This window comes from Polyodon spathula, chromosome 17, assembly GCF_017654505.1.
Source record: "Polyodon spathula isolate WHYD16114869_AA chromosome 17, ASM1765450v1, whole genome shotgun sequence".
Classification (NCBI taxonomy): Eukaryota; Metazoa; Chordata; class Actinopteri; order Acipenseriformes; family Polyodontidae; genus Polyodon; species Polyodon spathula.
In genome coordinates, this window is record NC_054550.1 from 23,336,627 (window position 1) to 23,349,279 (window position 12,653).

Here is a 12,653-nt window from a genome sequence, read left to right on the forward strand (position 1 = left end):
ACATGCGGAATGCTGTTAGCAACTTTAGGGAATGCTTTGCAGAAGCAGTTTTCTTTTGTGTTTCAGCCATAGATGAATATGTAATTTTGGGCGTTCCTGCATAAACTCACAAAAAGGAGGTGGAGACAGTGTAATTGAGGGTTCTCAGATATTATATAGATATATAGATATATTATATAGATGTACTAAATCTGCGGGTAATTGTGACACTTACAATTGCATCAATTTGTTATGAACTTTTGAAAGCATGTTTTTTAAACAGTCATAATTTTTGCTGGCATTTCCCAGTCCGTTGTTTCTTGTGCGTTGCAAGTTGTGCTCACTGCATGAGGTGAACACCCAAATATCTATTTTTCTCCTAAAAGCAGGGTGTACCTACAAGCATTGAAAACAAATTTCTAATGACATTTCTGGTTTCCACCAACATCTTGGGAGCAATAGATTGCACACGTGCCACTAATCCTTCCAGCTCATTCTGAACATCTGTAGGATATGTACTTCATGTGGAGTAACTACCACAAAATGCTATAATGATATACCAATAATTGAGACACTTAGTTTTTTGAGCATTAGGTGAAAGAAGGCATAAGTAACGGCCCAAAACAAGTTTCAAGTATACAGTACATAATGCACAAGAGACACAATACTGTGCCCAAAACTTAGGAACTGGACCTTGGAGAAGGAGAGGAGAACAAGTCTAGTCCCAAAGGTCCCTCAATTGCTGAAAAAATACCATGCAGTATATTTATACAAATCAAACACAAAATGAACACACAATTCAAAAGCCCACAGGAAAAAAAAAACACAATACGGGTCCTTGTAATTACACAAAACCTGAAAAGTTAAAAATATTTGTATAACAGTTTATCGGATTATAGCCAAATTCAATCTAAAACGTGTAGGAGGCTAGGAGTTCATGATGAGTTTTGTGAAGATGCTAAATTAAGTAAGTACTTGCATTTACCATGTTGAGTATGACAGATAAACAGATGGGTACAATCAATGCTTGAGAGTCCTTATTTTATTTATTTATTTTTTAAAAAACAAGGACACTATAAACAAAGAGTTGTGGTTAAACTAGCATATTGGGTCTTAAGCAACAGATACTATACATTTTTCTCCTTGCAAGCCTCTGAAACTTGCACATATTTATGACCGTTTTTCATCTCGAAACCAGACCGTTCCCTCACAGAAAAGGATTCTCCGTTCACAGATCAAAGCAATCTAACTTTTTCACACTTCAAAAATGATAAACAAAACTGGGCTTGACTCTTCTCACTTACCAAATGTTTTTTGCCAGTCCTGCTGTGCTTGAGGCAGGACAGATACGGCTTGATCTCCTAATATACAACCACGACGAATTGTATTTGTCTCAGAACTTAAAGTGGCAAGGAGGATGTTAATCAATCAATCAATCTGCCTAAAACAAACCTAATTTTCAAAACCTATCCATTAAAGTTTATGTAACACACGATTGCAAGTACTGATTGAATATTGACTACTCCTGATCAATGTCACACTGTATTTTTTTTTACTTTTAATTTTTATGTGTGTTCATAACTTTTACTGGGAACGAGCTGTCTAATATGTTCCGATAACAAGGTTGCAGCTGAAAACCTTTAACCTTATTGGATATATATATATATATATATATATATATATATATATATATATATATATATATATATATATATATATGTAATCTACATTCTACAACATTGCGTTACAGGTGTTCTCTGAAACACTAATTTGTTTCATCAAATTTATGGCCCACACAATATAGTGTATTCAATATGCTTTATTGCATTAAAAAAAGATATTAAAAATCTACCGTTTTGGCCCCACAGTGCCTTCATCAGGATAGCTTTTCAACTTTTCACAGGAATTACATATAATTGACAATTAACAAGTAGAACACTTTAACCACAATAACCTCACATACTGCATGTGAAAACAATTACATATTGAACCATACGTAAATGATTATCAATCATCCATTACACCATGTAACAATTTTAATTGCTTATGCCTCAAAAGTATAGAAAATGGCTATTGTTCCCCACAAACTTTGCTTTTTTGACCAGGACAGTGATATTTCAAAATATCACTATTTCCAATAAAGGAAATTTCACAAGTCAGAAAAAAACAACATATGAATCCAAATTAACATGTATTTATACTAAAGTAATACAAAAATGACTACAAAAGATTTAGAAGTGAGTAGTTTTTCGAGATTTACGATTATACTGTATTCTTGTTTCAACAGTACATTCTAATGAGAATCTTTTTGGATTTATACATTAAATACTTTGCATCCCTTTGGTTTAAATTTGTTCTTTGCAATTGCAAGAAGTCGAATGGTTTATATATATATATATATATATATATATATATATATATATATATATATATATATATATATAAATATATATTCATAGAATGATAAAGTCTGTTACTTAAAGTCTGTTACTTATACAAAAAACTACAGCTACTGAATAGCACAATATTTTAATTTACATTAAATTTCTGGCTCTCATCAGATGATGAAGTCATAGGCAAGTGTCATCTTAACAAATTTGTTGAATTTCTCTCTCCATAACAGTATTTTGTAATTCAAACTGTAACTATGCTTACATAGATATCAGTTGAGTATTATCTGCAATGCAGGCTTTCCTTAAACGGAACAAAGTAGAAGCAATGAATATTTCTGAAGCAGCAAAAGGATGACAACATCCACTACTGTTTCTTCAGAGAGCATCCTCCTGGGTTTCATTAAATTGTGTGAACATTTGTACTGTCTCTGGGGCGTTCTCCACACCTGTGCCACACTCCTTTTTATTAGCTTCACCATATGCGAATTCAGGTGATGCTATAACAAGCTCCCAATTGCCGCAAGACAGCGATACTGTGATGTTGTTATGTTCGGAGGTGGCAATACATATGATGCTGTCCAACAAGGGACTTCCCACTCAGAGGCCTAACATGCTGCTTGAGAACACATCACTTGCATGCAGTACAGTGCTTTTCATTAGTACCTCGTAATGGTCTCATTGTGGGACTACTCATTTGTTTTGCGAGCAAACTACTTAAGATGCACCAGCTCTCTGATTAATTAACACTATCCATTTGCTCTTATGGGAGCATGAGCAGCCTGTATTTCTTTTTCAATAAGTAGAACTGCATCTTTATGAATAAGCAGCCAATTCTGCAATAATAATAATAATAATAATAATAATAATAATAATAATAATAATAATAATAATAATAATAAATGATAGACTGTTTTTTGGAATTGGCCATGAAGTGAAAACTAGAAAATAAATGTGTATAAATAAGGAAACATTTGCCGAATGTAGCTAGAAATAGCTCTCTATAAAAGTCAGGTAGATCTGCTGTCTTGCCCTTTGTAACTAAAAGCCTTGCAACAAGGAAAAGCAGCTTTTATACACAGAAGTGCATATAAAATCAGGGAAATAATTCACAAAATAACCCCCAAAAAAACATGTTTCTTAAAAACACACATGAAATAATGCTAGCAGTATGTTTGTATAAAAACAGCACACTGTGAAGTTCTTACCTTATAATAAAGGTGACACTGTGCAAGCCATTCAGATTCATCATTCAGGTTTTTTGTTCCCTCTTCCTTCTTTGGGCATTCCAATAAAAACAAAAAAAAAATGTAATTCTATTCCTGTTAACAAGGGTGAGCGTGTCACCATACAAAGCCACACTAAAGAAAACAGGAACAATTAACATGGCTATTTCTTTATTAACCCTAAGGATAACCACCGCTAATAACTCAAGACATGAATAAATCGATAACTCATATCAGGGAACAAAGTGTTTGTAAAAAACAAAGGATGAAAATACATTTATAAATCAATAAATGTTGTTCCAATGGCAGATGATATGGTCTTGAAAACTGAGCACTATAATGCAATAGTAAATACTGTATACAATTTACTGAAGTTATTTTGTGCTTGGGTTTGTCAAATGTTCACTCAACATTTATGCTAGCAATGAAGTACCAAAACCCATTACAGTATATGGAGTAAACTTACTTACCATCAGAAGTTAAATGTGTTGTTTATTACCTCCTACTATTGCAAACAGTAAAAGGAGCATACCTTTTTTGGTACACAGTCATCTTGTGACAAGCATGTTTTAAAAGGGTGAGATTGCTGGTTTACCTCTGCTAAATCTTAGGATAATGTAAAAGTAATTTTCAATGCAATGTAATGCCATTTTGTAATGTAAAAAAAAAAAAAAAATACATTTTAGGATATTGCCCCTTTAACAGAGTAAAAAAAAAAAAATCATGGAATAAATAAGGACTTGTTAGTGCTAAATCATGCTATCAGATCACATTACTGAAATAACACACCAAATCAAAGACTAACATGGACACAGACATAGAGCACACAATGCATCCGATTTATCTGTGGATAAGAGGTTTGTTTTTCTAATGGTTCCAGCTAACCACCAGTTTTAGCCAAACAAGGTAATGCAATGCTTTAGTGTTTTAGGAAAGCAGTGATCTAAGTGTTTCAGTTCTGGAACATTTCCACAGAGAGAAAGGGTGTCACCTTGTGGCTGATAAACCAGTGTGTCATTTGTTATGAAACTTTTAAAAATGACACAATTAAAAAAAAAAAAAAACACATGTAATTATTTCCCTTATCTCCAAGCTTACATCAAGCACCGATTATGATTATTTAATTTCATAACAATGTAAGAAGTACAGTACATGCACACAAGTATTCCATAAACAATGCAAAGCAGTGGTAGGCCAGGCAATCAACTCCCCCTGCTCCTGTCTTAAGCCTTAACTATTAGGCAAAATGTTGCCTCTTTATTCCAGCAATGGCTAGAATGTCTTTTCAGGCTGGCACACAATGAAAGCAGGAATTGACCTTCACTTATACTGGAGAAAAATATTCTGTTCCCTACTCATTTAATATAATAATTCACAGGGTATAGGGAGATATCCACTGTAGATTTCAGTATTGTCTGGAAACAAACTTAAAAAATAAATCAATAATAATAATAATAATAATAATAATAATATAATAATAATAATAATAATAATAATAATAATAATAATTATAATAAAGGTGTGATTAACAGACATGCTTAAACAGTCCTGTCAGTGTTCTACAATCAAGCCTGCCAGAATTAACTGCAATCTCCCGGAATGATTTAGTGCAATATTCCACTGTTTGTGGGCTGCAGTCTTTGTTCTGCTGTAGCAGTGATTCTATTATGGGCCCTGGCACTCTGCCAGTCTGGATCCATGGCACACTGGAGCAAGTCACAACAAACAGTGCAAAATGTTAATTAGATTGAATTCTTTTCAGCATAATGGGAAACAATGTACTGAAATACATTCTTCAAGTGTAAAGGGCTAGGTAAAGATTCTGCATACCCGTGCATCCTTTTTCTGATAACTAATGAGTCACACACCTTCACCCAGACTATCATACGCGAAATATTTTGTGCAAAAAAAATGCCATTTCCAAGTGGCATCGAACTTGGCTAAGTAGAACTCTAAATACATGCTTTAAAAAAGTATATAATAGTAATATTCAAGGGCACATTTCTATATTCCTTTGGTATGCATTTACAACAAAGATTCTGAGATTATATATTATATATTATATAATATATAATCTCCATAAATAATAATTAAAGATTCTGAGAGGGGTCAAATTATTTTACAGAATTGATTTGGGCAACTAGAGAACAGTGCATCTTAAATATTGTGGGAGATGGTATGGCTTTACTTTAAAAAGCCAGCATGCAAAGTGCAGACAAAGAAAAATATTAACTAGGACAATGCAATAAATGGGTGTAAAAACAGGATTTTAAAATTGTGATTAATCAGGATAATTTTTAGCCGATAACTGATAATCAGGCATAAGGGAAGGTGGTGAATTGAGACAGAAACAAGAGTGTAACCACCTAGCCACTGCACAGTGTTTCTGTGTGCATGCTGATCCTTAAATCCACAGTAAAAAGCATGCAGGGTAACAGCACCTGCAGCACAGGTGCAGATCTGTACTTAAATAGAATTCTGTAATCAAAAGGTGAAATAATGTGACAACTGATGGACATGGGAATTATGCTAATAGGTCTGTGAACTTACAGTAACTGATAATTGACAAAAGCCTATAAATGTCATTTTAGAACAAGTTGTTCTTGTTTTACTGAGATATATGCGGCAACTGTAACTTCATTAAGTTAGTGAATCAATGAAGTTTTATGGAACATGAAAATTGTCATGTGACCATCATAACTGAAAAAAGTCACTGTTCTCCAGATGCACAATTTTCCTAAATGTTGCATTACCATACCATCATTGTTTCAACATGCACTTTGTGTACAATGCACAAATCTTTTCAAACACACACGAATTCGAAGCCTTGGATTACACTCCCTGTATAATGTGCCACCTGCATTTACCACTAAGAAATTCTCTTAACATTTTTAACAGTGTTCAAAGTTCTCAGTCTTCCAGTTGGAAATCTTGTATAAAAATGCAACTGTCACTTAGTGCCAACATTATTTATCCAAGAGGAACCAAGTATTATCATAATTGGATAAAGCGTTTTCTACACACAAACTTTATACATCCTCAATGGTAGTGTAACAGGGCGAGGAGCCCTGTACATTTATTTATTTATTTTTGGAACGGGGTCTCCCCCTCCACCCGTGTATCATTGGTGTTATTTTGTATTTGTGTTTGATGATTTGTTTGTAAATGTATTTATTGATGGCGTAGCCGTGTATTGTTTATTGTTTTGTTTTTATTTAAACATGTTCTGGCAGAGGTGAGGTAGGCAGCTCGTCCTCTGACAGGAATAATTAAAAACCTTGAGCAGAAGGTGGCCACCTCCTGAATTAAGTGATTAATTTGTTGCTAAATCGAGAGATGGTCACCTGCATATAAACCTGCAGCTCTCTGCAGTCCGGGTGGGGTGTACAGAGGAGTGTACGGGAGAGCGAGAGGAGAGAGCAGCTGAAAAACAAAACGTATAGGATCAGTGAAGGAGATTGCCCAGACTGACCTGGGGTTTGTTGTATTGTGTGTTCGTGGTTTTGTTTTGGTTTAAACTTTTATTTTCAGTGTGAGCAAGTGTTTGTTGTGTTTAAATATTTATTTTATTTTTGTTTAAGTAAACAGCGCACGCTGTGCCTTTTGCCCTGCAGTACCTGCCTGTGTTTCTTCCTGCATCTGGCCTGACGTCACCACCCGGCTATCCTGTCACAGGTATAAAATATTATCTTTTCTTTGTAGTTTGCTTGGGAAACAAGAAATGCTGGTGGCATCTATAAGTTTGCAGAACTCATGTTTAAGATATTCACCTACAAAGTTACAATTGGCCACAGGCAGCTTTCTTATCTACAGCAGTTACTGTCAGCCTACACCTGATGCATCTCTCCGTGCTCAGATAAGGATGGTCTATCCCGGTTCTCCAGCTCCAAACCAGATGTGCTGTAAAGTAGTGAATGCTTCTTTATTTTTCTACAATACCCATCAATGGGATGGACGCAGGCACACATGATTTATCCATGATCCCTAATTATGCAAAAAAGACAATCTGTTTGCTAACACAGCATGCCATACAATACGCACCACTAAAAAGACACTTGTTTGTTTTTCTACCTGATAGAGTCATTTTCATCAGTTGCCTCAATTGGCAGTCATCCCAGGTTTACACCCTTCACTGGTCCTTTATCTGAAGTACAAAGTTTTGTACTGAGGGAACGTACGACAGATTGAAATGATTTTACCTTTGCTCTGTGGTTCGGTGTCTTTGTGAGCTGGATTTGCTTTCCTCTACCGACAGACAGTCTGTGTTCCTCTTCGTTGTTGAAATCTTTTAGACCCCCTGGGCTGGAAGGACAGTTTAGGCCTTGTTTCTCACTTACGATTCTTTTACCCTGCATTCAACAAATAAAAAAAATACAAACCACTTGCATACTGACAAACAAAAACAACTCCCCAACCCCAACAACACCACACATGTTCAGAAGCTGTATTCAAAAGCCAGTTAATATTGCGACCCCTAGGCCACATCATACCTTACAGTCAGGCCTCCCACATTCACTCAAGCATTGCTTCCCCAAATGAACAATTTGTTTTACTAGTTTTGTGACAACCTTGGGAACAATTTTTTATGTTTTATGAATTTTCTGTTATTCTTTTAGGGCAAAACTCCTTTTTGGGATAGTTTCAGATTATGAGATTCTCAGTTTTCTGAGCATTGCATTTTTGGTTTGTTTTCTTGAAAGTGACAAATAGTGTTATATAGCTCTGCATTAAATAACAAATATATTGAGAGGAGAATGGAAACCTGTACCTAACAAAACGAATGTGTATAGAACAGAAGCACTTCTGAAAAGGAAAATCTGTTTTATTTATTTCAGCAGGGATGTCTACTTTAAATTATGTTTGACACTTGGTGAACACAAATATGGTAATTTGTACTTTGAAACACATTTCAAGCAATATTAATAATGCGCACCAATCCTTACCTTTGTCTTGTTCGCCATTGTCACCAGCAGCTGCATCCTCTTCCCTCTGCCCAGAGTCAAAAGGTCTTTAACATCAGCATCCTCAAGCTCACTCACACCTCTCGGACTGGGAGGACACCCTGTCCCCTGCTTCTTCTTCACAACTCGGGTCTCCTGTTCATTTTAGAAGCAACTAATGAAACTACTGATCTAAGACATCCTGAATTCATTTTCTCATCCGAAAGGAGATGTGGCACAAGCGGCTAAATGGCATTCTTTTTTTGGATACCATTTAATAGGATCCGTAATATGTGAATAAAAAAGGTGTTAAAATAACAGCACACACAAAAAAACACAATACCACAGTATACAGTATCACGGCAAATAGGATTGTTAAAAACATGAGGCATTCATTACAGGTACACAATCAGTTTATACTAAACACTTTACAGTTTTAAGTAATGTTTAACTTCACTGAGCTGTCGTTTTAGACAAAATCTAGGTGGTCGGCAATGACCCCACAGCCGAGTCAATATTATTAAAACAAATAGGATTTTAAAATGATTTCCAAACGGCTTGAATGCAAAGCATGTTGTCTTTGTCATAACCCCAATACAAGTCAACTTACATGGGGAGACTTTTTAATAGTTATTGTCAGGTCCTCTGCTTTATCTTTTCGAGGGGTGTAAGACATTCCCTCCTGTTCTGCCCTCTTTTTGTCCTCTTCTACTTCCTGTAAAGGGTCAATATTTCAGTGTTAGAGAGATGGACACAACACCCAGTTCAAATTACAGGACACAAATATAACACAGAATGCTACAAACAGCAAAAGATTAAGACCCACTTTCCATTTTAATACTACTGAACTATTCCATTTTCAATATTCGTAATTCAACACCCCGTGAAATTCTCTTAAAAATGGATGAGATCACGTGACCTGCAGACAAGAATGGATGCCTGAGTCTCCTGTTCCTTTCTACCAGACAGCTTTTTTTCCTTTAATCTTTATCCAGGCATTTTTCAGCCACTTAATTCGATAAAAGTTATTATAAAATATCGGAGATGGCAATGAAACGTGATAAAGACATGAGTTCCTTACCATTAAAGAAAAAGTTAAAGGATATGATTACCGACCTCCCCGAGTCACAGTTGCGTGATACCGTTGCAGATTTGCTGAAACAACAGTCCCTAATGAGACAAGTGATTCAGGAAAAACTTCACGGTTTAACGGAGAGGCTCAGATCCTTGGAAAAGGATTTGAAAACATTTACTTCTAAGTTTGACAATACGCAGGTAACTGTTCGGGTGGTCAAACAGGAATCAGCTGAAACCAGACTCACTGTTGATAGATTGCAGGAGAAACTGGTCAGTAGGAGGACAAACAGCGCCAAAATAATCTAAGGCTTGTTGGGTTAGACGAGGGCGAAGAGAAGGATGACCCTATCAAATTCCTCCAACGTAATCTTCCTAAATGGATTCCGGCTTTGGAGAGTAGATCTATTGAGATCAAAAGAGCCCACCGCATCTACAGCGGAAAGAAAGGCCGTAGAAATAGGCCGCGCACCTGGATTTTCAAGCTGCTGAGTTACAACGACCGCAAGGCCATTCTCGCTGGAGTTCAGACCAGCTCCACCCTGCAGCACGGTGGCTGTTCACTTCGCTTTTTCCCGGATTACAGCAACGTCACAGCTCAGAAGAGACGAGACATGGACACAAGTGCTTTTTTTTTTTTTTTTTTTTTTCCTTTGGTGCTAGGTGTATAAGGTTAAAAAATAATAAGCCGATATACGGATATTTTTTGTCTTGTGGTTGACTTGGAGTCGGATGGGGGTTTAGAGACCAGAGCATTACCTTGCTGTGTTGAGGGGTCACAAATCAGTGAAGTTTTATGCTTTTGGCAGATAAGAGAGTAATTAATATGTTAGTAAGTTAATAAATTAGTAAGTTAATATGTCTCAGTGCTGAATTCTACAAATATGTTCTTTATTGTTGTTCTATTTGCTAGTACTTGCCTACAATTATATTGTACTGTTCTGCATACCATATCTGTCCGATATCTATTTTAACTGGTATATTATCTTTTCACACAATGTTTCAAAGGATCTGGGGGTGACGACTCAAACTTAGTGAATATGGGAGAAAAATTAACATACTGCCAATATTAATTTCGGATCATTCCCCTGTACTGTGTAATATATTACCTACAATACGCCCTCCACGTGCAAAGAGATGGCGCTTTAATACTTCTCTTTTACAAAAATTCAGAGTTTATTACACAACTTAATAATAAACTACAATAATTTATTAAATTTAATCTCAGTTCTGCTAAGAATCCTCAGGTTCTTTGGGAAGTTATTAGGTGTTTTCTGAGAGGTAATTGCACTGCATTTTCTTCCCATATACACACCTCTAGAAACAAACAAATTATTAACCTTGAAACCCAAATTCAAATTTTAGAGAAAGTACAGAAGCAGGCTTTTTCTGATGATAGAGCAAAACAACTAAATATTCTCAAAACCGAATTTAAATTCCTGACGTTGTCGCAAGCAGAATTCCTCATTCATCGCGCCAATCATAATTATTATTACCACTGGGAAAGACCTAGTAGATTACTAGCTCTGAGACTAAAGCATAATGAATGTTTGGCAGCAATCAGCGCAATTAAAACTGTAAATAATGTATTGGTTACAAAACCTAATGAAATTAATAAAACATTTCAAGAATACTATTCCAAATTATATACATCAGAGATTACTACAGATCATGCTGCTTGTAAAAATTTTCTAAGTGAACTAAATCTACCTAAACTGGATCCTGATCAAAGTAAACTTTTTGATGCACCTATTACCTTAGAAGAATTAAAACAGGGAATTAAATCTATGCAAAAGCATACGTCTCCGGACTCAGATGGCCTCCCCCCTGAGTTCTTGCTAGCAATATGGGATATAACTGGTCCTCTTATATTGAACTCTATAAACTACGCTATTGAAACAGGCTCTTTTCATAGGGGCCAAAATACAGCCTTAATCTCTCTATTATTGAAAAAAAAAAGATCCAAATGAATGTTCCAGTTATGGTCCAATTTCCCATATATGCACGGATGCAAAGCTCTATGCTAAGGTCATGGCTTCTAGATTAGAACAATATATTGGTAGTTTGATCCACTTTGATCAAACAGGCTTCATGAGAGGGCGTCTAGCTTCTGACAATATTTGTAGATTACTACATGTCATTTGTGATGCTGCCTCCCACTCTGAATCTTGTGCAGTTTTTTCCCTGGATGCGGAAAAGGCATTCGATCGAATTGAGTGGCACTACCTCTGGTTGGTCTTGGAATGCTTTGGATTTGGTCCAGGTTTTATTCATATGGTGCAACTGCTATATAACAATTCTTTGGCATCTGTGATGTCCTCTCTCCCCATTGCTATTTGCTCTATCGTTGGAACCGCTAGCTCAAGCTGTTAGACAAAGTACAGATATCTCTCCAATAACAACCGCAGGCTCAAAACATTACATTTCTCTTTACGCAGATGACATTCTTTTATCTTTCAAATATTTCAGAATCAACTCCTCGTTGTCTAGCACTGTTTACCAAATTTGGCAGTATGTCTGGTTATAAAATTAATTGGGCTAAATCAATTTTAATGCCTCTAAATCTAGCTACAAAGAATGCAGTACTCCCTATTACAATCCCAACTGATAATAAATTTACATATTTGGGAATACATATTCACCCCTCTCTGCAACTTAGTTACACTACTTTATTCAACAAAATTAAACAAGACCTGCAGAGCTGGTCTCCCTTGCATTTATCTTTACAAGGCAGGATAGCCACGATTAAAATGAACATATTACAGAGAGTTAATTATTTTCAATGTTACCCCTATCCTCATATCCTAGTTTTTTTAAGGAAGCCAATTCTATTATATCTAAATTTATTTGGAATGAAAAAACGTCCCTGCATTCGTCTAACTGCAACGCACAAAGGTCAATGGAGGATTGTCTCTTCCTGATCTTAAACTATACTATTGAGCTTTTCAAGTTAGAGCCTTAAAAACATGGACGCAATTTGGAAGCAGTTATAGTTCACCCACATAGACTTCAGGACTTACTATTTACTGGCATCCCCAAGAAAA

The 12,653-nt window shown here is 35.8% G+C and overlaps 1 protein-coding gene across 19 annotated transcripts in view; it reads right to left on the bottom strand.

Moving 5' to 3' along the window:
* LOC121329979 overlaps positions 1-12,653 on the bottom strand; it is a 55,535-nt gene that overhangs the window by 33,281 nt on the left and 9,601 nt on the right. For 18 of the 19 annotated variants that reach the window (XR_005951829.1, XM_041276159.1, XM_041276157.1 and 15 more), the window contains 4 exons: positions 9,146-9,250; positions 8,539-8,691; positions 7,795-7,944; positions 3,578-3,646 (listed from right to left, as the gene is read on the bottom strand). Coding sequence is in view for 18 of the 19 variants with exons in the window: in XM_041276159.1 (XP_041132093.1) it covers positions 3,578-3,646; positions 7,795-7,944; positions 8,539-8,691; positions 9,146-9,250 (477 nt within the window). In the remaining variant the exon portion in view is untranslated. The remainder of the gene's footprint in view (positions 1-3,577; positions 3,647-7,794; positions 7,945-8,538; positions 8,692-9,145; positions 9,251-12,653) is intronic. The other variant, XM_041276141.1, reaches the window with a different exon arrangement.